The 27,923-nt window shown below is 36.9% G+C and overlaps 1 protein-coding gene across 1 annotated transcript; it reads left to right on the top strand.

The window, feature by feature from the left end:
- The first annotated feature begins 593 nt into the window (after positions 1-593).
- On the top strand, positions 594-24,665 carry LOC110219145 (AGBL carboxypeptidase 3). The gene is given in 9 exon segments (XM_078153568.1): positions 594-1,023; positions 5,565-6,344; positions 9,796-9,958; positions 13,209-13,335; positions 16,530-16,630; positions 18,155-18,208; positions 18,211-18,275; positions 22,647-22,710; positions 23,581-24,665. Coding segments are annotated over 9 exon segments (1,530 nt in total). The 5' UTR covers positions 594-892; the 3' UTR covers positions 23,626-24,665.
- Positions 24,666-27,923: the final 3,258 nt, after the last annotated feature.

Below are 27,923 nucleotides of genomic sequence, written 5' to 3'. Positions count from 1 at the left end.
AGAAAGAAAGAGATATTGATGAGTAAGAGTGTATCCAAAGGGGAATAACAATGATCAGACTCAAAAATAAATCATATGAGGAATAGTTGAAAGAACTGAAGATATTTAGCTTGTAGAAAATAAAAATTGGGCAAGGGAGAGGGATGTGATTTTGTCTTCAAATATTTGAAGGACTTCCAATATTTGTCATGTTAGATATATACGTTTTACTCGTTGTGGATCTAAAGGGTAAAAACTAAAAACTAGTGCCAATAGGTAAAAGTTATAGGCAAGCAGATTTTTGGCTCAATCCCAAGGAAGAACTTAACAATCAGGGTGGTTCAAATATGGAATGAACTACCTCATGAGTTTCCTTTAGTGTAGGTACTAGGCACTGGATTTACTAAGACTTGGGGACCTTATAGAAGTCATTCAAGCACAAGGTGGAGATTCGGCTAGCTAAACTCTAGTATCCTTTCCAATTAAAAGATTCTAGGCAGGATTGTCTTAAGGATGAAGAATGGATGTAATTATCTTAGGAGGTCCATTTTAAAGGTATCATTTAGTTTCTAACTTTAAGTGTTAGCTTCTAGCCTGAGTGCACATTTACTTAAACATAAAAGAGAATAAACAACTATTTAATGGAGATAGGACAACAATCATTGTCTATTCTGTGATAGAAAATTCTGCAAAAAATTCTATTTTCAGAAGATGAAATGTTGAATCCTTACAGTGGTTTACTCTTGGGCATTCTTTTGATCCTACTATAAAAATGTAAATTACATAGATTTTCAATGGGAGTATACAACTTTTACCCCAAATCTCAAACTATATTCATAGTAACTTGTGCCATAACAGACCCTGACATCCATTTGTTTTGCTTGCCTTACTAGCTTACAAAGACCACCGTTTCATGTATTCTCGAATAGGAGGTGTCAGATCTCTTCAGAAGCATGCAGAAATTCTGCCTGTGGAGGACTATGACAACACTTTGATATTTGAAGCCAGGTTTGAGAGTGGTAATCTGCAAAAGGTGGTCAAAGTGTAGGTTTTAAAATTCCTTTGATTTGAGGAGCTAGGACATCAGCTAGCTTTAGGCACTTCTTTGGTATGGTCTCCAGTGACTAATGCAATGGTCTGCACATGTTAAAATCAAATTTCCCAAAGAGCATTTTGAGTCAGTTGGTCAATAAACATTTATTAAGCAGCTGCTTTGTGCCAGGCACTGGATTATGCCCTGAAGATATAGAGAAAGGTAAAAGACAGTCCCTTCTTTCAAGGAGCTCACAATCTAATGGGGAGACAATATATAAACAACTGTGTACAAACAAGCTATATTCAGGATAAATTGGAAGTGATCAACAGAGACAAGGCATAATTAAGAGGGACTAGGATTGGCTTCCTATAGAAAGTGGGATTTTAGCTGGACCTTGAAAGAAGCTAGGGAAGCCAAGAGGTGGTAATGAGAAGGGAGAACATGCTAGGCATGGGGTTCAGCCAGTGAAAAACCCAGAACTAGAGGTGGAATGTCTTGTTTAAGGAGCAGCAAGGAGGCTGGTGTCACTGGATCCTAGAGTACATGTGTAAAGTGTGAGAAAATTGGAAAGCTTGAGGAGGAGCTTATGAAGTGCTTTGGGTTTTTTTTTTTAACATTTGATCCTGGAGGTGATAGGGAGTTGCTGGCATTTATTGAGGGGGTGGTAGTGATGATGACATGGTCAGACCTGCTCTTTGGGAAGATCACTTTGACAGCTGAAGGGAGGGTAGACTAGAGTGGAGAGAGACTTGTAGCACAAAGACCAACTAGTAACCTCTGAAAATAATCCAGATAAGAGGAGATCCAAGACCTACAACAGGGTGGTGGTAGTGTCAGAGGACAGAAGGAAGCATACAGAGGTGTAATAAAGGTAAAATTGGCAAGCCTTGGCAAGAAATTGGATGTGGGAGGTGGGGTGGGGTGGGGGGTAGAGTGGTGAGAAAGAATCAGGCATTGAAGATGACACCCTAGTTTCAAGGTGACTGGTTGGATGGTAGTGTTCTTAAGAGTAATAAGGAAGTTAGGAAAGAAGAAGGGTTTGGGGGGGAAAGAGGATAAGTTCAGTTTTAGACATGTTGAGTTTAAGATACCTACAAGACATTCATTTTGAGGTATCCAGTAGACAGCTGGAGACACAAGACTGGAAGTCAGCAGAGGTGAGGCATCAGCATAGAGATAATGAACCCATGAGAGCTAATAAAATCACTAAGTGACATACTATAGATAAAGAAGAGAAAAGGGTCTAAGGTAGAGCCCCCCTGGGACATTCATGGTTAGTAAGTGTGGTCTGGATGAAGATCCAGCAAAGTAGATTGAGAAGGAATGATCAGATAAGTAGCAGGAGAACCAGGAGAGAGCAGTGTCATAAAAACCTAAAGAGAAGAGGGTATCCAGGAGAAAGAGGGTGATTGACAGCATCAAAGGCTGCAGAGAGATCAAGAAGGAGGAAGACTGAAAAAAAAAGCCATTCGATTTGGCAATTACATCATTAGTAACTTTGGAGACGGTAGTTTTGGTTGGATGATGAGATTGGAAGCCAAATTATAGACTTAAGAAGAGAGCAGAAGGAAAGGAAGTGGAGACACCTATTATAAACAGCTTTTTCAAGGAGTTTAGCCACAAAAAGGAGGAGAGATATAGAATAATAAATAATGACGGTTTTTTGATGATGGGGAAGATGGTATGTTTGTAGGCAGTTGGGAAGTACCATTAGACAAAAAAGAGAATGAAGATTAGTGAGAGATTAGGGATGATAGAGGGGACAGTTCTCTGGAGATCAGATTAAATGGGATCACTTTTTTCACATAAAGGGATTTGCTTTGGCAAAGAAAACAGTCACATCTTCATATGAGAAACAGGTAAAGGAGGAGATAGTGGCAAAAGGCATCTGAGTGATGTAAAATGAAGAAGAGGGGGAGGAGCAGCTTTGGGCAAATAATCTAAAATTTTTTTTAATAAAATATGAGATTATTCTCACCTGAGTGGGTCAAGGTCAGGAGAGGCATGGAAGTTTAGAGAGGAATCAAAGGTTTGAAAGAGCTATTGTGGTGCGTGGGGTTGTGATTTAATTAGGGAGATGTAAAAGGATTGGTGAGGGCCCAGGTTCAGCTTATTATGTAATGTAAGTTTGTAGCAGACCTCATCAGCACAGTTTCATGATGTTCTCTAACTTTCTTCAGTAGCACATCTGTAGGAGTGAAGGCAGTAAAAGGTGGGAGTGATCCTAGGCCAAGGATTGGCAGGGCAAGATTGTCAGTATTAGGGGGCAGAGGACTCGAGAGGACTGTATAGATTTGAACTAGTTCATCAAGGAGTCAAGGTGGGGAAAGAAGAAAAGTGTGGCGAGTGCAAGGGTGGTGACCTGGTAGAGAACTGAGGTGTCAAGGGGTTGGAGGTCATGGTGTAGGTAAAGAGCAGAGTTCATGATGCAAAGTAGAGACAGTCAGGAAAACAACAGATTGTCATCAGATAAGGGAATTTCAGAGTTCTAGAATGTGAAAGTGGAGTATTTTTGGGTGATGGAAAGAAAGGGTATGAGTATCTTTGTATATGGCTGAGCTGGGGTGAAGAAGTAGGTCATGTGAAATGAGTCAATTGAACTGTGAAGTTAGGATGCTTGAAGGAGTATCAGTATGTATTTTTAAGTCCTCTAGTGTGAGGGCAGGAGTTGGGGGAAGAAAAAAAGACTGTGAATCAGGCACTGAACTTAATGAGGAAAGAAGGAGAGTGACCTGGAAATTAGTGGACAACAGCTACCAGATTTGGGTTGGGTGGTAGAGATGGATTGAGTCATCCTTAAAGGTGGAGAAGTTACTGAGTGATGGTGGTAGAGGGAAGTGGCAGTGGGAAGCAGGGAGTATTCCAACTCCTTCAGGTCGACCAGTGAGTTTGGAGGAATAAGTGAAAGTCCAAACCTTACTGGAAAGAGTAGGAAGGAAGACTTTGTCATAAAAAGGGAACCAGATCTCAGGGAGAACATTAGAATAGAAATGGGAAAGGGAAAGATTTAAGTTTGTTGCTTATGGACCAGGCATTTCAAGGAACACAGTGGAAGGGGCAGGTAACTTTAGGACACTTGGGCGGGAAATAGGTTAAGGGGAAAGAATAAGGTAACAGGGAATAGAGATGGAGAATGTTTGAATGATGCCAAATTCAGTGTCAGAATTGCTGGGATAGGGAGTGTATGACCAAGGGTAAGTTTATTAATCATTGAGAAAAAAGTTTGAAAAATTCCATATACCAAATAATTTGTACTCTCAGAATACCAAGCCACTCTGTGAAGAAGAAACTAATATAACTAAATAATATTGCCTGTGAATTACTAAAAGAAAAATTTTCCTCAAAATGGCTGTTTTGCCCTTATAATGCAGTATCTTCCTGTAAATATATGTGCTAGTGTTCCAGTTAACCCCTATACACACACACACACACACACACACACACCCCTGTGGGCCTAAGCTTTTTAATAATTTTGCTTATCAATATCATAAATTTCTTTTGATAATAAACCAAAGATATGAACTAGATTTTTAAAAAACAGTTTTAATTATCTTCATCTGGGCACCTACTAGGTGCCAGGCCAGTGTATCTTTTCTCAAAATATTTACTGCTAGTTAGAAGCTACAAAATTATATGAATTTTTAAAAGTGGTCCCTTTCCTCAAGGAGGAGAGAAATATTACTAGATATAAGGCATGAAATCATGATTGTTTTTTTTTAAATTTCTAAGAGCTTTTTGTTTTTTTAAGGCTCCATAAATATAAGCTAATGAAAGCTAGATGTAAATCTAATGAAAACAATTCATGGGATAGGCACAATCAGAGTGATACTTCCTTTAGTCCCAAAACTTATTTTTTGGTTTAATCATTTAACTTGCCTGGGAAACTTGTTTAAGATGAAACATTAGATATTAGTCAAATCCCCAGCTTTCACCTGTTTTCCATCTAAGCACTATTCAGATACAAGGAAATGCAAAGATATCCTTAAAACCTGTACCGCAGATGTGTCAAGCTCTCAGCAGTCACCAGCCTGAGTGTGTACCAAACAAGATTAAAATGTAATTAGGTATAGTGGATAGAGCACTGGCTCTGGAGTCAGTAGGACCTGAGTTCAAATCCAGCCTCAGACACATAAAAACTCACTACCTGTATGACTCTGGGCAAGTCACTTAAACCCGATTGCCTCACTAAAAAACAAAACAAAACAAAATGTAATTAGAAAATGTTTAACACAATAAATAAAAATATAATACAATACAGATAATGTTAATTTGTGGTTTTCTCAATATATGCTTGCAAGGATGGTCTGTTTCTATTTAAGTTTGATACCACTGCTGTACAGAATAAGTGGTTCCTACAAATTTGCCCATAGGACCTTTGTAGCTCTCATCTTTTGTTAGGTACGTATTAGATCACACTGGCTAATTATAGTTCATACAACTGAGCCCACCCTGCAAAAATCTAGAAGTTTATAGGTAGAAGGTAAGCTCTCTTTCTTACTTGCCTGTGCCAAATGCTGCTTATAACTTTTTTTCCCTTTCCTTCTATTAGTACTGATTATGAATATCAGTTGACTGTGCGCCCTGACCTCTTCACAAGTAGGCACACCCAGTGGTATTACTTTCAAGTGACCAACACTCAAGCAGGGATACCCTATCGCTTCACCATTGTCAACTTCACAAAGCCGGATAGTCTGTACAGTCGAGGCATGCGCCCACTCTTCTACTCCGAAAAAGAGGCCAAGATGAACAGTATTGGCTGGCAGAGAACAGGAGACCAAATCAAGTACTATAGGAACAATATAGGGCTGGAGGGGCATCAGTTTTTTTCTCTTACATGGACTTTCCAGTTTCCATATGACAAAGATACATGTTACTTTGCTCACTGCTACCCATATACGTATGCCAGCCTGCAAGACTACCTTTTAGGTATCACTAATGACCCACTCAGGTCACAGTATTGTAAAATCCGTGTGCTTTGCCACACACTTGCTAGGAACATGGTATATGTTTTAACAATTACTACTCCTTTGAAGAATACCGAATCAAGAAAGCGTAAGGTGGTGATTTTGACAGCAAGGGTACATCCAGGAGAAACCAACAGTTCTTGGATCATGAAAGGCTTCCTGGATTACATCCTAGGAGATTCAAGTGATGCTCAGCTGCTCCGGGACACTTTTATCTTCAAGGTGATACCTATGCTGAATCCAGATGGTGTGATCGTGGGAAATTATCGATGTTCCTTAGCTGGACAGGATCTAAACCGTTGCTACACATCTGTCCAAAAGGACTCTTATCCTTCTGTCTGGTACACCAGGAATATGATTCATAGGTAAAAATAAGCCTCAGTTTACTTAGCAATTCTAGTAGCCTTCCATACAAGTATTTGTCCCTTTAATTCCACTTAATCGATTCTTAGATTTCTTGAGAGAGTTCACTCATGATTGCTATTCATACTAGTCAAGTTTGGTTTTGGTGGTTTTTTTTTTAAATCAGTACCACCCTTTTTGTCACTGACTACATTACTTCCTAAAATCTCCCTGGCTATAATATTTACTCTAAGGAACTTAAATCCCTTATCTATGAGAAATAATTTCATGCTGTAAGAACAGTATCCGTTTTCATTTCTATCATTCCCCAGATCAATAAAAGAAATCCTAAATAAGAAATACTTCCTAAATAGACAGAAGCCATGCACCCACAGCCTTGGCCTATTTGTAACTGAAACCCTTACTGCAAATTACAAGAATCCCATTTCAGGGAAGTGAATGATGGGAAGGTTCTTTAGAGCCATCAACCAATAAAGTGTGAAAAGGATCTCTCCCTCTCTCATGTTTAATAGTCACAGAAATTCAAAGGATAGAACTGAAAGAAAGATGATTTGCTGTTTCTGGAGAACTAAGAGGAAGAAGTTTAAGTTTGAAATGATAGAAGAATTTAGGTCCCAGATCTCTGGGGAACCTGTTGGATTTCATGAATTCAGAGGTGAAAGTCAAAAGTTCTCAGAAAGGGCTAGGGCATACTTGAATTATACAAGGATACCCATGGCTTTTCTCTATTTTGGAGGAGTGATTATTGGGTGCTATGATCCCATTGTAGTCCCTGCCTTCAAAAGAATTTACACATCTGGAACTCTTCTGTGATTCCCAGTTTTGAACATGATAAATGAAGAGGACACAGCAAAAATGTCTTTATCTCATGCTAGCTATTTAAAGTTTGTTGGCGTTTCTTAGTTTGCTGTGTGAGAAGGTCAAGGTAGGAAATATATTGAAATAACACGGATAACTTTTCAATAGTCTTCACATGAAAATTTTATTTTTCAAACATTTCTATAGGCATGTAAATTGGGAATAAGCATTGATAATAATAATTGATGTGCGAGGAGGGGGAATATGCAAGAATACAGTATTTGGGGTTGGGGGGAAGAATTGGTAAGCGTTTTTATAAGAAAACTTAAAACTATTTCCAGGTGATTAAGATTGTTATGAAATACTGAACTGAAGCAATGCTGCTTCACTTCAAAAGAAACATTACCTCTCTAGCAAATGAATTGAGTGGAGGAAGGGACTTTTAGGTACAACATAAGAAATGAAAATAGTAAGATTTCAGAAGCTTTGTCTTACAGATTCATATCAATATTCAACTTGAAAGTTAGTATGATACTTATTCAAGCTATATTAATAAAATTAATGTCTTAAAACATATAACTATACTTCACACTAATCAAAAGCTATTTCTCATGTCATAGAGTTTGGTCTTTTTAGATCACTAGGAGTTTAGCCACTATTATTAACTAACAAAGTCTAAGCCCTGTCCTCTGTTAACTAACACTTAGTGGCTCTATGCCCATCTCCTACATGGAAACACCTTAGCAGGAGACAGTTTCCAGTTTGGGATTTAAATGTAGTGTTAAGGAGTTTTTAATGGTGTGATCCTCATCATTTGGGGGCTGGGATAATCTCTAAGGCCTATTCTAGTTCTAGATCTATGACTCCCTCATTCTTTGATCTTTACCTTAAAAGTTGCTTTTAAAAAAAGAGTGGTCTAACCATATGCCTGATAGGTGGTTATCTAATCTCCACTGATGGGGAGGCCCTTCCATCTCAAAGCAGTCTATTGTACTTTCAGACAACTCTAATTGATAGAGAAGTTTTCCCTTTATATAGAATTTAAAATCCACCTCTGTGCAACTCGTACCAGCTTCTCCTAATTCTGCTCTTCTGGGGCCAAGAAAAGGAAGTTTAATCTCTCTTTCACATGATAGCTCTTCTTTTCTTCAGACCAAACCTGCCAAGTTCCTGCTGTTAATCCTAGCATGACACTACTAGTTTGGCCCCTTCTCCATCTTGGTTATCCCACACTGGACAAACTCCAGCTTTGTCAATGTCCTTCCTAAAATGATGTACCTGGAACTGAACTGAAAACAATAGTATAGATGCAGTCCAAACACACTTAGTTACACTAGGACCATCACCTCCCTCATTTTGGTTACTGTGTCTATTGATCTAGCCTGGGATTGCATTAGCTTTTTGGCTACCAGATCATGCCATTGATTCATACTGAGTATACAGCCCACTAAAATCGATAGATCTTTTCACATGAACTCTTCCCCATCTTGTAGTTATTCATTTTGTAAACCCTAATGTAGAACTGAGCATTTATTTCTGTCAAATTCCATTTTATTAGATTTGGTCCAGCATTCTAGACTGTCAAAATATTTTTTGGATCCATACTTTATTCTTCCCAGCAAGTCTGATAAATGTATCATTTATGCCTTCATCCAAATCACTGATAAAAATGTTAAAAACCACAGAGACCAAGGAAAGATCCTTGGGCACATTGCTGGGGTTGACATTGATCATTTATTGACTACTTTGGGAGCCATTCATTCAACCAGTTCTGAACCCGTCTAGCACAGATCTTTTCCACAAGGATAGAATGAAACTTTGTTTTCGAATACTTTGCCACAATCCAAGTATTTTATGTCTATGCCATTTAACACTGGCATGACCCTTCTTAATGATGCTATAACAGTGATCCCCACTGTTATACTGGAAAGTGGGCTGAGTTTGGAGCCAGAGTTCATATTCTAGTATTGCTGTTTACTATATTCAGCTAACCTTGTGCAAGTATTTAACTTATCTGGGCCTCAGTTTCCTCAGCTGTTAAATAAAGGAGTTGGACTAGATGATCTCTGTGGTTCCAAATATCAAATGAGTGGCATAGATATTAATAAGATCAGAGGAGGGAGAAATCCCTGGACTGAAGTGATCAGGAAAGATTTATGAGGAAAATAAGAAAATTGGATCTTGAAAGATAGGCATAATGTTCAAATTGATAGAGAAGAGAGGAGAATTAATTCCAGATGAAGATCATAGCATGAGCACAGGCTGTGAGGTTGGAATAAGCAAGATTAGTTTGTGGAAAGCAGTGGACAAGAGTAATGAGAGAAAGGTCCTGTTGGAAAATAGTGAAGTTGGAAAATTTGATTAGAACCAAAATGAGGGAAAGGCTTTGAATGCCCTAATGAAAGAGTTTGGATTCTATGCTTTAGATGACTCTAAAGGTTTTTTGAGACAGAAAGTAGCATGATGAAAATATTTTATTAGCAATACATAGGATGGGCTTCAAATAGGGAGCTGTTAGAGACAGGAAAACCAGAAAGCTCTGAGTTCCTTTTTTGTAGACTTTTTTTTGAAAATCAAGTGTCCCTGATTCAATACACAGAAGAAAGCTGAAGAGGCAGTGCTTTGGCTACCACTTGTCCTTTTTCTTCTTTGTAGATTAATGGAAGATCGGGAAATTCTCCTATATTGTGACCTTCATGGCCACAGTAAGAAAGGGAATATCTTCATGTATGGCTGTGAGGATAGTGATAAAGATAAAGAGTTGTGCTTACAGCAACGAATATTTCCATTTATGCTGAGCAAGAATTGTCCAAACAAAGTAAGTATGTCAGAATTTCTTTACTGTTCCTAATATAAACCATATTGGCCAATGGAATGGATAACCTGATTCAATAGAATATTTTTAAAATATATTAAATACTTTATAAAGCTCAATATTTATTCAAGACTCATAGAGAAGATTTAGGAAGATCCATTATATAGCCAAGGTTTTAAGAATAATAAATTAGAATGGGAGAATAAACCAATCATCATTTTCTCCAAACTTAAAAAGTTTTGAATCCTTTTATTCATTCAACATTTAACTATTTATTAAGCACCTATTCTTGAAGATACAGAGATTAAAATGAAACAATCCCTGCCTTCATGGGATTTACAGCCTCCCTGAGGAGACAACATATACATAGTTAATATAAAATGCATATTAAGTAATTGGGGGAGAGGGGAAGGAAGGTAACAACAGTGAGGATCAGAAGAGGCTTCAAGTAGAAGGTGACACTGGGAATTTTAATAGGTGAAGGTGAGGAGAAAATGCATTCTAAGCATAGCAGACAGCCTGGACAAAGGCACAGAGATGGGAGATGGGAGATGGAACGTCAAGTAAAGAGTGTTTGGCTGGAACAGAGTACATGAGAAGCAATGTGAAATTGCACTAGAAAGATAGGTTGGAGACAGATTGTAAAAGGATTTAAAGTTTAAATCCTCTTTTAAAAAAATAGAAAAGTTTGTATTTTATCCTAGAAGCCATAGAGAGAGTCCCTAAAGCTTTCTGAACAGTGCAGTGATATACCTAGTGCTATCCTTTTAAGATTGCCAATTTGGCAGCTATGTGGAGGGTGGATTGGAAAGAGAAGAGTCTGGAAATAGGAAGACTGATATGAAGGCAGTTGCAGTAGCCCCACTGAGGAATGATGAGGGCCTAATGGTTGAATGACTGAGTGGCTGAATGAGTAAGAAGGGGACAGATATGAGAAATGTGGAAGTTTAAATGCTAAGACTTGCTATCATATTGGATATAGGCAGGAAGAAGGAAGGATATAGGAGGAAGTAAAGGCTGATGCCATGGTTGCTTCACACTTCATACATGAGCATGTAGGCACCTAGTTACTCCCTTGCTGACTCACTAAATTGATTATAAACATTAAATTGTTTTAAATATTGCACATTTATCATGTGGTTATTGTCAAGACTCAAGCAACCACAACAGTAGTAAATGCCCTCAGTAGAAAAAAAGAAAGCAGAAGAGGAGAGAATTAGGGGGAGAGGGTGGGAGAGAGCCAAAAGAGTTCTGTCTGGAACATGTTGAGTTGAAGTTAACCATGGGACATCCAGTTGGAGGTGTCCATTAGGCATATGGTGATTTGGGATTGTTGTTAAGGAGAAAGACTAGGACTGAATGAATATATTCTTCTAGGAGTCATCTACATAAAGATGATGATTGAATCCATGAGATCTTAAGAGATCACCAATAGAAAGGGTGTAAATAGAGAAAATAAGAGAACCTAGAATAGGACCTTATTGAGATGTAAAAATAAAATTAAACATTCCTAAAGAATACCAGTATTTAATCTTCACATGCAAAAAAAAAAAAAAAAACAGAAATCCCAGTGGATTTCTCACTGAAATTCTGAGAAAACTACTTTGCTGAATATGCAAATGAAATATCTTACATATAGATACATAAATATCTACATAGTCAGTTATGCTATAATTTGACACATACATTGCCAAAAAGCACCGAGTTACGCAAAATTGCACGATAAAAACTACAGAGTTTATTGAGGGAAATGGGGATAAGGACACAATGTTCAAAAATTTTGTAAATGACATATCTTTTTTAAAGATAGGAACCTAACAAAAGTGATAGCATTGTTTTATACGTGTTAAATGAATAAAAAATTCATAAATGCCATAATAAATAGTGGTCTCATCCTTGGGGAGTAAGTTGGGCAGGCTACAGGCTTGGCCTTAAGACTCCCACATCACTGGCAGAAAGGGGGAGGGGGTGAGAGGGGAAGGAAGGACCAGATCTTCTCCTCTGCCCACAACTCCTACTGTACCAGAAGCTACACAATAAATATGGCACTTTACCTTGACAAAGAACTGGAGTTTTATTGTAGAAGTGAACATCAGAACAGTCATACCGTGTGAGTTATTGTGAAGTAGTGGTTTTCTCAGTTCTCTTGCTGTATCTCTTGGGAAAATCTGACAAGAGCAAACTCGAAAATCAAATTATGCTCACAATGTTTCCTAATATATTAATTAAGTTGGAGCAGAAATGAGTAATTACATATAGTTCAGACTTCTGAACTCCTAGTTAGACAATTTCCTTAGCCAATCCAGATTAGCAGCTAGCTATTCTGAGATATTTTTTTTAAAGCAATTGGGGTTAAGTGATTTGCCCAGAGTCACACAGCTAGCAAGTGTCAAATGTTTGGTCTGAGGCCAGATTTGAACTCAGGTCCTCCTGACTTCAGGGCTGGTGCTCTATCCATTGCACCACCTAGCTGCCCCATTAGCAGCTATTCTGAAACTCAGAGTCTTAGAGCAGGAGGTCCTAAACTTCCTTGTGTGATGGACCCCAGTCTGGTGAAACTTATAGACCTCTTCTTAAAATATTTTTAAATGCATAAAATAAAATACATTGAATTACAAAGGAAACCAATTATATTGAATATGATCATCAATTTTTTTAGAAGTTCGTAGACCTCAGGTTAGGAGAGTTTTAGAGAGTTTCCTGGAACACTGAGAGGTTAGATGACTTGCCCTGAGTCATACAGATAGTATGTGCCAGGCAGGACATGAACCAAGATCTCTGTGGCTTCAAGGCCAGTTGCCGGTCCACTACAGAATACTGGCTGTCATGTGATGTGTATAAATTTATATATACACATACACATATACATATATGCATATATGCATAAATATACACACATATATACATACACACACATATATGTAATGTTAACCAAAAACAAGGACATGGAATGGCACCTATGTTGTAGTACCTCACAGTTCTCACATGGGCATGTGGGCACTATATATATAAATATATATGCACATATATATAATAGCCTCTGGACTAGCTTACTGTATTGACCATGAGCACTAAAACCTGTTTTACATATGATTTACTTATGATGTGGCTATTGCAAAGATTCAAGAGATCACAAACTTTCTTTAAAACTATTCCTGAAGCTCTAGTGAAAATTACCATTTTATGCAACTTCTTTTGCATTTTTAACTCACTATCCCTAAGAATCATTAGTATGTTATGTGTTTTTTTCCAGTTTTCATTCTCAGCTTGTAAGTTTGATGTTCAGAAGAGCAAAGAAGGAACAGGAAGGGTAGTGATGTGGAAAATGGGAATCCATAACAGCTTTACCATGGAGGCCACTTTCTGTGGCTCCACTCTTGGTAAGGTGGTGTTCCTCACTTAAGGGTCATAAACTACAACATTATTAAAATATGAAAACAAAAGTGAAAGTTAATCTGTCAGTGAATTAATTCCTTCTAAAAATGTATCAAAAATTAGCCAGTCTTATCAATATGATGTACTATAATACAATTGCTATAATGTCCATCCTATAATTACTCATATTGCTAATCATAATATCAGTAGCTGGCATTTGTATAGTGCTTTTTACTTTTCCAAAGTACTTTACATATTTTATTTAATTTGACCCTTATAACAACTCTGGGAGGTACATAGTAATAATATTCTCATTTGATTGAAGAGGAAACTGAGAATAAGGGTTTAGGGACTTGTCCAGGATCATACAGTTAGTAAATATCTAAGGCAGGATTTAAACTATCCACTATGACTTTTATCGCTCATCTCACATAGGCTTATTGGGTTCATAATTTTCTTGAGCTCAAGGAAACAACAGAATAGAGCTTGCTGTTTATAAGACAATAGCAGCATAAAAAGAGAGACCTTATTGGCTTTTACTAAAATGGCAACATTTGAATTTGTTTCTTTAACCTATAAAAACCATGTTCTGTTGTTTTTTGTTTGTTTTTGTTGTTAGGTTTGTTTTGAGGTTTTGTTTGTTTGGTTGGTTGGTTTTTGGACCCATCATGTCATCAGCTCATGGGGCTCTACCTGAGGAATTCACTATACATACCAATGCCTGGGACCATGGGCTCAGTGACTCACCTATATTCACATGGCCACTATGTGGGAGAAACAGGACTTAAACCCACGTCTTCATGACTTGAAGACCAGATTTCTGTCCACAATGCCATATTGCCTCTCCTGTCCTATGTTCTATGGTATCAGTTAAGAAACCTCTGTTAGATAGCATATCATAAAATAGCTTGGTCCATGTTAAGATAAATTTCACATGATCAAGAATATGATAGTGGCCACTCCGATTCTACTCTGATACATATTCTTGTTATGGAGATGATCTGAGACCCCAAAAGTCATGTCATCAGAGTTTAAGCCTAAATAAAGATTTTACCAGGTTGGAAAGGCTTCACTTACGAATCTGTATCTCTGTTGCCAAGCCCCAGGCTCTCAAATTTTGAGAAGCATGTTATCACTTCAATCACAGGAAGATGAACATTTTAGTTATAGCAACTATTCCGAAGTACCTGCTAAGTTATAGGGTGGCTGCAGTCTCGACTTGGTGTAGTGTACAAGAAAAGAAGGGACTTAGACAAAGTATAAGTACACAGGTAATGAGATAAACACGTAGAATATATGTGTGGCAAATGGCTACCTGACACCTGACATCTAGTACTGGGAGCCCTTTCTGCTTTTAAGGGAGTCCTCATTCAGTTTTCCTTAAATGTAGACCTCTGCTGATCCCCATCTGTGACTTTCTAGAGTCCATAGCTGCTACTTCTCTGTACTATTAGGGGCTGTACTCCCTAGAACCATTTGTCCTCAGTGGATCACTCCACTCCTAATGAAGACAATTCCATTACTATAGGTCTCATTCCCCTAAAACTATAACTCACAAGGCCCCACCAATGTTTTTAGTTTTAATAGTCAGGGAACACAATTAGGTTAAAACAAAAACATTTAACAAAATGTCATAGTAAATAAAGCAGCAAAAAATTTCCTCCATAAACTTGAAGGTGTACTCCCCACAAATAAATACACACATCACTGAGAAGTGAGGACATATATAAGGAGCAAAACTGAGGGTCACATGCAAGAAATGCATGTGGCCAGTGCATGTGACCAGAGTATCTCATACCTCTGATTCTACAGGGTCAGTAATGTCTTTGTACTATTTCTGCTGGCTCATAGTATCTTCCTGATGTTTCTTGGCTGGGCTCTAGTCTCCACCAAACTGTTTTCCTGGATGCTGCTTTTCTTGATGTGATGTGATCTCTCTGCCTCCAGGCTTCTAGCTTAGTTGATATATCCTTAGTTATCTCCCGCTTGAGGAAATAACAGATGTAGCCTTGTTTTTTTATCTTAAAGTCCAAAAACTTTTTCCTGCTACTATTTTTTTTATAAAAAGCAGAACCCTTGTCTTGGACCAGAAAAAAGCTTTCCCTAGGGTTTTCTTATTTTCTTCAAAGTCTTGACCAGGGATGGGGAACCTGCGGCCTTGAGGCCACATGTGGCCCTCTAGGTCCTGAAGTGTGGCCCTTTGACTGAATCCAAGCTTCACAGAACAGATTCCTTCTTTCTCTTTTTGGCTAGGCAGTGGGGTTAAGTGACTTGCCCAGGGTCACACAGCTAGGAAGTGTTACGTGTCTGAGGCCAGATTTGAACTCAGGTCCTCCTGAATCCAGGGCCAGTGCTTTATCCACTGTGCCACCTAGCTGCCCCGCCCCCCCCATCTCTTGACCAAAACTCTCATCCCTGTTACAAGATTCTAAGCTCAGACACCAAGCTCTTTAGAACAAAGGGTCCTTCCAGCTAGCTGATGCTCTGTCACTTAATCTTCTCTTTTTCCTTTTTCCTGGGTCAGGGCCCAAGTCTTATTGTTCCTTCCATCAAAATAATAACTTCATCCCTTGATCTAATATTCAAACTTCAGGGAACAAGAAAAAGTCTCAACCTAGCTAGGTGGCTCAAAAAAAAAGAAGATACATTTTCAAAGTAAAATATACACAATCCACATATATATTATCTTAATGTCCTTATAAAGTACTTTGCAAATAAAATGATATAAAATTAGGTTTGTTAATAATGAACAATTTTTCTCATAGAAGCATGTTCATTTTAGTCTTTGCTCAAAAATATCTATTAGGGTTGAGAATAACAATTAGGGACACTGTGTGTTGTGAAAAACAGAAGAACCCTTGTCTTGAACCAGAAAAATGCTTTCCCTAGGGTTTTCTTATTTTCTTCCAAGTCTTGACCAGGGGTGGGGAACCTGTGGCCTCAAGGCCATATGTGGCCTGTTCAGCTATTATATATTCCCAGCTGCCTTCCAACATTGCATGTAGTCAATTGAAGAGAAATAATAGGATATTACACAAGTATTCTGGAAATCTACCTACCTATTCCTTGTGTCAGGGAAAGAAACCAAAGAAAAAGGTTCCTGGGAGGTAATATAATTTATTTATACTATTTTTTCAGCTACTAGATAGGCTTATGAAATTTAATTCGCACAAGTACATAAGCTCTTTGATTTTTTTAGGTAATAGACGAGGTACCCATTTCAACACAAAAGACTTGGAGTCTATGGGATATCATTTTTGTGATTCTCTTTTAGACTATTGTGATCCAGACCAAACAAAGGTAAGAAAAGTTCATGAAAATATGAATCATAACAAAGCTTATTTATTAGAAAGCATGACCTTTTTTATGGCAGTGTATTTCATGTAGTAATCTAAAAGGACTTAGTGGGAGTTTTCTTGTATCTCTAGATGTCAATCTAATAAATTCCATTATTTTTATTAGTAGAGCCCTGGTGTTTTAAGCCATCAGTAAATACAGTACACAGCAATGAGGTCCAAGCATGTACACCACCTGGATAAAGAAGTTCACATAAAAAGTTAGAGGAAAAAGGAAGGAATTACCTTTTGCCATTATGGCTAGGCACAGAATTCTTAAACAAAGAATAGAGATCATCATAAATGACAAAATAAACAAATTTATTACATAAAATTTTGAAAGCTCTTGCATGAAGAAAATCAATGAAGAAAGAATAAGAAAAACTGTCAAGGGGGAATATTTTCATCAGTCATCACTGATTAAAAAAAGTCAGATAAAGAAGACATGTATATTTGACATAAATATGTAATCAGTAACCATTCTCCAAAGTGATAAAAGATTATTAACAATTTTCAAAAAGTATTGCACATGTAAAGCATCATACAAAAATATGTTCCAAGTCCCTAATGGTAAGAGAAATGCACATTAACACAACTCTGAAATGCTACCTCATGTATTACAGTTTAGCAAATATAATTCTTTTTAAAAATAGAAAGTCAGTGCTGGAGGGAATGTAGGAAGATAATCATGCAGTTTCGGTAGAGTTGTAAATTGCTCTAACTGTTCTGGATATCAGTTTGGAATTATGCAAGAAAAGTTATTAGATTGTTTATAACCTCTGGCTCAGTGATCCCATTATTGGACATATACCCTAAGGAGGCCAAAGACAAAAAAAAGGGTGCATATATACACGTACACATATGTATATGTACATATACATATACATGTTTTAAAGCAGCACTCTTTATGGGAGCAAAGAACTGGAAGCAAAATGAATATCCACCAGTTGAAGAATTGCAGAAAAGCTGTAGTGTATATAAATGCAACGGAATATTATTATGCACTAAGAAATGCACTAAGGCAAGTAGGAAGAATTCAGAAGAACTTGGAGAGATTTCTATTAACTGATCCAAAGTGAAATAAGCAGAACCAAAAAAACAATGTACGTATAGTGACTACAACGATGTAAATGAAAATGCAGCTTAAAGGTAGTGAAATTTTGAATAATTAAATTAATAATAGTCCCGGAAATCAAATAATGAAACATCTCCCTCCTCAGGGCAGATTGGCAGGATACTACTTAGAATGTGGTATACATCTTCAGATACAATTTACTATATTGGTGTTTTTGTTTAATTATTTTTTCTATATTGTAAGAGGTGGCTCAATTAGGACCAGGCAGGGGTAGTATTTTAGGGATTATTATGATGTTAAAAAAAGGTATCCATAAAAACTTATCACTTTCTACAACCAAAGAGAGAGCTATAGTGAGAGCCCTGGTGAAATAGTGACTTCTACTATTAACCAAGATTATAATTTTTTTTCTAGTATTATCAATGCATGAAAGAATTAGAAGAATTGGAGATGCAGCAGTCAGGACAAATTCAGACAAAATGCATTATGATTCAGATGCTTCATTCATAGATACTGCATTGGATCTAGATTCTAGGTAAGTTGAGCTTATAGAGATAATTGTGGTAGATTCAGACATTTTTAAGGAATACAGACAAAACAGGGCTTACTGATAGTAAGTAAACAACCAATGGAACATGTACTTATACAAAAAAGATGTCAAGTATGTGTATTCTCTACCTTACACTATCTCTGAGTCCCCACTTCATCCTGGTTTGGGAAGCAAAGCCACAAACTTCCTGTACCACTGATGTAACTTGCTCTACAAAATAATAATGTAATATATGATAATTATTAATATACTAACAAACTCAGAACTTTCTTGGATAATGATTTCAGGGAAAATGAAGTTAATACATAAATCTTCAGTGATACATATTTTTCTTTTTTTACCAAATCAAGATCTTTTTAAGGTTACATTTGTCCATACTGATCTCTCCTATGTGGTATTGCAAGTACCTAATCATAAAAATGATCACTTTACACTTGGCATGTACTTCCAATTGAATTTTCAATCCAGAAAGACTCAGTTCAGGTACCACCTTCTTCATGAAATATTAGAATACGCTATATCTGGAGGGACCTTAGTGAGAATTTCTAATCTCATGTCATCATTTTATAAATGAAGATTGAGGTCTAGACTCAGATGATGTGATTTCCTCAAAACCACACAGATATTAAAGTAATTGGTAGAACTTTGCCACAACTCAGACGAGATCTTGACGTGCTAGAATGTTGTACCATATTTAATAATACAACATTTACTAAAGATCAATATAAAGTCTAATATTTAGGTCCAAGGAAATCAACTTCACAAGGTAATAAAGGGTAGACAATACTTCATCTGAAAAGATTACGATTTACCATAAAATAATTACCATGAATTTAGTGCCAAACTCAAAACTCCTTAACCATAATTTCAAGGAAGATAATTTTTAATAGTTAAATATTTAGTTATTCATACTTTCTGTTTTGATCTAGCCTAACTAAGACTTTTTGTGGTTGTATTTAGCCTGCCCCAGAAGCAGCAGTTTGGCATAATGAATAGAGAACCAGCCTCAAAACTGGGTTTAAGGCTTGCCTCTGACATATAGTGGCTGTGTAACTCTAATCAAGTCACTTAACCTCTCATTACCCCCAGGAAACTCTTTAAAACCATGAGTTACAGAGCTGTTGATTTGCATTGGTAGAAGGAGTTTTCCCATGAGGAGTTCCTCATGGCAGTAAAATTGCAGGTCTCATCCAAGGAAAGTGTCCAGGACTATGGTAGATGATGGTCATACTGTATTATGTATTAGTCACATCTACACTATTGTGTTCAGTTAAGGTAATACAATTTAAGAAGGAAATGATAAATTAAAGATTACCTAAAGATTGTGATAAAGATGGCGAAAGGCCTGGGAACCATGCCATATGAGGATATTATTTGAAGAAATTGGGAAGGGAAGGGAAGACTTAGGATAGCACTTCTTCGAGTATTTGGATGGCTCTCTCATGGAAGAGGGGTTAGACTTGTTTTGTTTGTACCTAGAGTGCAGAATTAAGAGAAATGTTACAAAGAGGCAATTTCGTCTTGAAATAAGAAAAACTTTAGGGGTGGCTAGGTGGTGCAGTGGATAGAGCACTGGCCCTGGAGTCAGGAGGACCTGAGTTTAAATCCAGCCTCAGACACTTGACACTTAACTTACTAGCTGTGTGACTCTGGGCAAGTCACTTAACCCTGACTGTCTCACCAAAAAGAAAAAAACCAAAACTTCTTACCAATTAGAACTGTCAAGAAGCAGAGTGGAATGCCTTGGAAAGTAATGTCTTTCCCTAATGAGTGGTCTTCAGGTAAAGGCTGAATAAATACTTTACAGGTATCAATTCATCCCTGCCACTTCTACTTGTACTGCTGAACAGGGCTAAAGAAAGTCTTACAACTGTGTAACTGTAACTAATACAAATTTATATTACCTAATCTCAACTGAGCCATTGATGCAGCAAGGCCATCCTTTTCATCCTTCCTACTTGATGTAACTCTCCACATTCGCTGTTCCAAACTTTCTTTTCTTTCCTAAAGTTTCCAACAGAACCGATTTCTTATATTCTCTCAGCTCAAGCCCTTTATACTTCATTCAGCCCTGCCCCCAGTTGAAGTTTTCTGCCAAAGATTCCCTCTTCTCCACTCTTCTTCATCTCCCAACCCATCTGATAAAAAGGTGACTATTTTCCTCACCAAGGCTTAATCCTCTTCTTGAACCCTTGGTCCCAGTATTATATCCTTTTCTCTCTGTTTACTTCTCTGCTACCTTAGAGACATGGCCAAGTCTTCCTCATTCTAAAAAAACAAAAAACAAAGAACTAGATACTACTATCCCTGCTATCATCCTATAGTTTCCCTCTCTTAGACATACTCCTGGAAAAAGCCATTAACATTCATTCCCCCAATTTCCTTTCTTTTTTCTTAACCCTTTACAAATCCTGCTAACAGCTTTATAACAACTGAAATGCCCTTTCCAAAGTTACCAAAGATTTTCCTAATCACCAAATCTAAAAGCCTCTCTTTAACCCTCCTTCTCTTTGAGTTCTGTGTTCCATCTGAGGTCATTAACCATACCTTCCTTCTGAATAATTGTCTCTTTTCTGGGTTTTTAGAATGCTGTTCCCACCTACTTTTCCTTCCCTAAACCCACCCATCTTCCAAACTTTGATGTTACTGTCAAAGTCACCACCATCATTCCATTCACCCAGGGTAGCAACCTTCCTTTCATCCTAAGTTTCTCCTTTTCACTCACTCCACAGATCCAGTCAGTTGCCACAGCTTGTCATTTCTGTCTTCACAACACCTATCACATGCATCTCCTCATTTCTGCCTGCAAAGCCACCACCCTAATTAAGGCGCTCATCACTTATCTCCTGGATTACTGCAGCAGAATACTATTTGGTCTCCCGGTCTCAAGTATCTCCCCACACCAAGCCACCCTCCTCACAGCTGCCAAAATGATTTTCCTAAATCACAGGTTTGATTATGTCACCTTCCTACTTACTAAACTCCAATGGCTCCAGTTGCTTCAAGAATTCAATATAAGTTCTCTGAAATTGAAAGCTCTTCACAACCAACCCCATCCTAACTTTTTAGTTTTGATTCCTTTTCTTGCATCATGTGATCCAGATTTGGATCCACTTTGATGTGGATTATTCCACATTCAATACCCCACTGTCTATGTCCATGAATTTATGCTAGCTGGCCTCTATACCTGTAATGTATTCACCCCTCACTTCCACCCCTCAAAATCCCTGGTTTCCTTCAGGATTCAGATCAGGTGCCAACTTCTTTATAAAACTCTTCTTGGCCCTCCCCACTACTAGTACACAACCTCCCCAAACTATAGTCATTTCATATGTATTCTGTATCTAATTCTATGTGTTCGTGGTGTCTCCCCCATGTAAGAAAGTAAAGACTATCACACTTTTGTCTCTGTAAATCTGTTTTAACAGATAATTTTAGTCATATACAGTTTGGATTAGATGGTCTGTGAGGTCCTTTCTAATTCCGGAATTCTCTAAACCAAAATATACTGATTCCTAGTCTTCCTACAGGCACCCAATATGGTCATAGTATTTACTCCCTTCTCTAAGGAGAAGAAGAAGAAGAAGAAGAAGAAGAAGAAGAAGAAGAAGAAGAAGAAGAAGAAGAAGAAGAAGAAGAAGAAGAAGAAGAAGAAGAAGGAGGAGGAGAGGAGAAGAAGGAGAAGGAGAAGGAGAAGGAGAAGGAGAAGAAGAAGAAGAAGAAGAAGAAGAAGAAGGAGGAGGAGAAGAAGGAGAAGGAGAAGAAGAAGAAGAAGAAGATGATGATGATGATGATGATGATGATATTATTAGCAATGTTAATAATACCTTACGTTTGTATAGTGCTTTAAGTTTTCCAAGGTGTTTTTAAATACATTGTCACATTTCATGCTTACGTGAATTCTGTGAAATAAGCTAGTCAAGAATTACTCCATTTCCACAGATGAGGGAATTAACATTCTGAGTTGTTAGGTACCTTGACTATGGCCAGCTAATAATTTTCCAAATCAGTTATGGAGCCCGATCTTCTGCCAGTCCCTCCAGGTTTTTTCCACTCTCCTAGATAGTTCTGCTATCTACTTTAGTGTGAACGATTTTATTTTCATTGCATTATTTTTACCATGGACATATGAAATGAATGATTTACTTTATTTTAAAAAAACATAGGCATCAGTAAACAAGGAAAACATTATTTGAATTAAAGCCTTACTAAAAATAATGTCACTTTGTAAATACCCATTTTCTACATACATAGAACTTTGCTGTCAGGTTATTGCTGCCACTTCTCAGCTGATGTGGGAAAAATCTCAACAAAAAGTCTTGCCATCTAAGCAAAATGTTTTTGCTTTTTTCCTAGTAGTGATGAATCTGACATTTCAGAGACCAGTGAAACTTCAACTTTTCTCAAAGGAACTTCCCAGGTATGATTGATTTATTATTTGGCTACTCTTCTTGTTTCTTTATTTTCTGGTAGTTATCAGTGTTGTAACTTTCAGATTCATTAAGTGTTTTCATCTGTATAATAATTACCCAACAACATTCATTGTTTCCTATCATATTATACCATGACGTTTTAGTCCCATTGATAGAAATATAGAGCTCAGAGAAACCTTGGAGATCATGTATTCCAATTCCCTTATTTTAAAGATGATGATAAAGAAGATTCTGGGAAGATGGCGGAGTAGATCAGATAATTCCAAGCTCTCAAGGTTTTCCCCCACAAAACAGATGAAATAGTGCCTCATGGTGAATATTGAGTGGTAAAAAATAAATGAGAGTAGGAGTAGAACAGGGGTCCTCTTGAGACAATTGGAGAAGATCTGAAGAAAAACCCCAGGATGAGATTTGGCACCTGTGAAGAGTTAACACCTCCAGGCTAGGTTCTCTTAACAACAAGCGGCAAGCCCTGGGGCTAGCTGGGTTGGGAGGCTGCCTCAGCCCCAGTTGCGAGAACTTTTACCCCAGGAATGGTGAGGGGAGTTAGGCATCAGAGTTGGAGAAGATCGAGGGAAACTCTGCTAACAAGGAACACCAGACCTAGCTGTGCTGCAGAAACTCGGCCTAAGGGTGAGAAGGAACCAGCACACACCCAGTGAGTGCACAAGCAGTGGGGTGGGGATACCGCTAGCTATGGGCACTTACAGGAGGCTGGAGGTCTTGGTTTCAGTTCCAGGCCAGAGGGGAGAACTGAAGGAGGATCTGAGGCCAGAGGGACCATCCTCTATATCCCATGATTAAGGTGATTACAAAAACTATGCTACTATAAATAATTTTTTTTTAAAAATGCACAGGCAAAAGAGAAAGAATTCAACCATAGAGAGTTGCTATGGGAATAGAGAAGTCTGGGGTTCATCTTCAGAGGAGGATACTGAAGCAAAGAAACCCTCATCTACCCCAAAGAGTAATGTCAAATTGTCACCTGCCCAAAAAGAATTCATAGAAGAACTTAAAAAAGACTTTAAAATCAAATGAGAAAGATTGAGGAAAAATTTTAAAAATAAGAAGAAAAATCCAAGAAAAACAAGAAGATTATGAAAAGTCAACCAATTAGAAAAGGAGATCTAGAATCTTAAGGAAGAAAATGACTCCTGAAAATCAGAATTGGGCAAAAGAAGTTATAAGAGATCAAGAAATAATAAAACAAAGTATGAAAAAAATGAAAAAATAGAAGAGAATGTGAAATATCTCATAGCAAAAACAATTGACCTGGAGAACAGATGAAGAGAAAATATAAGAATAATCGGACTACCTGAAAGCTGTAGTCAAAAAAAGAATCTTGATAGAATAATAAAAGAAATAATTAAAGAAAATTGTCCTGAAACATAAAAACAAAAGGGGAAAGTAGAAATAGAAAAAATCCACTGATCATCACCTGAAAGAGATCCTACAAGGAAAACCCATGGGAATAGGAATATTATAGTCAAATTCTGAAACTCTTAGCTCAAGGATAAATATTACAAGCAACAAGAAAACAAACAAGCAACAAGAAAAAAAAACAATTTAAATATAACGGTACCACAGTTAGAATCACACAAGACCTAGCAGCAGCAATATTAAAAGACCACAGGTATTGGAACATTATATATTCAAGAATAAAAGAACTGGGATTCTGGTCAAAAATATCATACCCAGCAAAGCTAAGCATAATTATGAATGAAATTTGACTTTAAAAATTATTTTAAAAACTAAAACTGTTTAAGAACAGTTAAAAAGAGTAATTATCTTATACAAATAAGAGGTGAGAGGAAAAACCAACACAGAAGAATTAGATGAGGGAGGAGGGTTGTTAGTTCTGGAAACCTACTTTCATTGGGAATGGGTTCAATAAGGAATAATGCATGTATATATAGAAGAGTATAAAAGTCTTCTAAATTAAGAAAGAAATAAAATGCTAAGGGGATAGGGAGTGGGAGAAGATGAGGGAGGGATCTCTAGAGGGGAGGCTGAGAGAATAGGTTAAAGGGGGCATAGAGAAAGGTTTTTAGGTTAATGGGAATGGAGGATAAGGGAGGGATCTTGGGGGAAGAGGTTAAGGGACAGGAGGGCAAGGTAGCAGGTAGAATTAAAGTAGAGGAGTCAGGAGGATAAGAAATAAGAGTACACACAAACATCAAAACAAAGATCAGGAGTAGAATTTATTTGGGAAAGTGTATGTTTATATATATATATATATATATATATATATATATATGTATGTATATGTGTGTATATGTATGTATATATATATATGTATATTTGTGTATATGTGTGTATATGTATGTATATATCTATATATAAATATATCCATGCTTAATTGTAGTCTTCTTGAGGGGAGGAAGGGGGGAAAAAGAACAAAGTAAAAAGTGCACAGCAGAGAACAAAAGAAAACTTACAAGGAAGCAAAGAAAAGATGAACAGATCTCAACACAACGTGTAGTATTTATTACATAGACTTTCTTGAAATAGAAATTTATTGCTACATATTTTGAATCCTCTGTTACATTCTGCTGTGCATATGACATGGGTTTTTTTCTTTTCTTATTTTGTATTTAAGTTTATATGTTTCTTCTTTTCGTTTTTGTGTATTTAAGTTTTAGTATTTAAGTCTAAAATGAAGATAGAAAAATAAAGATGATGATAATGATAGTTCACATTTATAAAGTACTTTATAGTTTATGAAGTACTTTCCTCACAATACTATTCTGAAGTAGGTAGTACAAGTATTAGCCTCATTTTATATAATGTATAAACTGAGGCTAAGAGAAAGGTTAAATGACTTATATTGCTAGGAACTAGCAGAGCTGGGGCTCAAATTCCGTTCTGATTCCAAGTCTTGTGTTCTTTCCAATAGAGCCATGTGAAGCTAAATGGCTTATAGTAGTAGAACTAAAACTGTCCATCACTTGTGCTTTGATTTAACCTCTTTACCTTTTCCAGAGCACCAAATGATATTTTCTGCCATTGAATCAAAATGACCTCATTTGGCTAAACTGTTTACTTGAAGAATTTGTCTATTTCACCTGGACAAATATATATAAATATAGATAGGTTGAGGCAGTGTGATGTAGTGGATATAGTGATGGTCCTGGGTTCAAATCAAGAAGATCTAGGTTCAAAACCTGCCTCTGACATTTATCAGCTATATGAACCTAGGTAAATCACTTAACTTCTGTAAGACTAGACAACCACGTGGGACTTACTAAGTCATAGACTGGTTACTCTATGTGAATGGCAAATTCTTTGTGTATTTACCTATGCATATACATACAGACCATTTAAGTTATAGGATACATTAAAAAGTGTGTGAAATAGGTTGTTTTTCCTTTATATACTCAGTAATAGACTATGCTTATTCTCTAAGGACCAGCCTGACTAAATATGAAAAGGCTTATTACCAGAAGTTTGGCTACCAGGTGATGAAAAAATTTTGACCAGTACAACCTCTGAAAGGGCCAAAGATTAAAAATGGCTTAGCTCAGTGCACCTCTTCCACTTCCATAGTGTTAGTGGTGTTAGAAGAAGGCAGAGGGTACTAAGAACAACAGTTTGGAGGTTATCTATAGACATTAATTTACCTGTTGCTATTCTTACCATGCAATGTTTACCTAATGACCAATGAGATGAAACACTACTGGAGGAACTCGACCATACCCATACTGATAAATCTAGCTTACAGATTAAAGTAGCATAGCAAAAGACATGAAACAAACTGGGTACCCATTGATTAGGAAATGGTTAAACAGGTTATGGTATAAGAATATAATGGAATGTTATTATACATTAAAATTGATAGTATAACAAATTAAAAGAAACATGGAAAGACTCGTATGAACTGAGGAATGAAGTAAGCAGAATCAGAAAAAGAATGTACACAATGGCTGCAATAATTTAAATGAAAAACTATGCTAAAAGGCATTCTAATTCATACTACTTTCAATGACCAGTCATGCTCACAAAGAACAAACAATGAAATAGATCTCACTAATCTCAGTAGAGTATAGAGGAGTGTTGGTTATTAAGTGCTGTATATGTCATCTATTTTGATCATTTTGTTCATCCATTTGGCTGAGCTGTTTTTCTTTGTTATAAGAGAAAGTTCAAAAACCATCAAACTTTAGTAAAACTTACTAATTAAAACAGAAGACAAATGAATGGCAATGTTTTAAGTTTATAAGCAGTATTACCTTATAAAATAGTGGAATGCATAATTCGATACAAAACAAGATGATAGAAAGTCTGGTGTGAGACCAAAGTCAGATAATTCTGAGTATCTCTAAAGAAAACATACATTAAGAAGACTAGAGAAACTATTTTAAAGACACTCAGGGATCAGTTTTCAAGATCTCTCAAAGAAGACTACAGAAGAATGAAAAAGATCATAAATAGTACTGCTACCCAAAAAATGACAGCTGAGAAGACATAAACAACTATTGATCTATATGTCTACTATCTTATCTCTATGAAATCTTTTTAAAGAATGGTTTAAAGAAAGAAAGGTTATGCAGTGGATAGAGCACTGGCCCTGGAGTCAGGAGGACCTGAATTCAAATGCAACCTCAAACACTTAATGGCTGTGTGACCCTGGGCAAGTCATTTAACCCAGATTGCCTCTTTATTTAAAAAAAATTGGTTTCTTAAACCATTGGTATCAAAGGTGTCCATGGCAAAAACATAAAAAGAAAGGAGATGCACTTTCACAATTAATTTCTGACAGTCATATAACCGAATTAGAGATCTTCAGAACATAGGATCCTACTGAGGCTTATTTGTTGATTTAAAAAAATTCAATTTCATAGAATAAAATGCAGCCTTAAAGGCTCTTTAAGAGTGTTTTAAACAAAGTGTCTTCTATACTTGATGAAATTATATAAAGTTCTATGATTGATATTACAACAGAAACAATTTTGTTCTATTGTTTGGCAAAATATCAAGCAAGTTATGACTAGGGATATAAAACAAGTTATGGTCACATGTCTATAAATTTAAAGTTAGAAGGAGCCTCAGAAGCCATTGAATCCAATTCCTGAAACTGAGATACAGAAAAGTTAAATGACTTAGTCAAGATCTCACAGCCAATATCTGAGGCAGAATTTGAATCTAAGCTCCAAGTCCAGTGCTCTCTCTGCTGTACCACACTGCCTCAATGTCATAGAGG

This window comes from Phascolarctos cinereus, unplaced genomic scaffold (assembly GCF_003287225.1).
Source record: "Phascolarctos cinereus isolate Bilbo 61053 unplaced genomic scaffold, phaCin_HiC Scaffold_1;HRSCAF=81, whole genome shotgun sequence".
Classification (NCBI taxonomy): domain Eukaryota; kingdom Metazoa; phylum Chordata; class Mammalia; order Diprotodontia; family Phascolarctidae; genus Phascolarctos; species Phascolarctos cinereus.
Note: the sequence above shows the minus strand (reverse complement) of the source record. Positions and strands in the feature narration are given on the sequence as shown.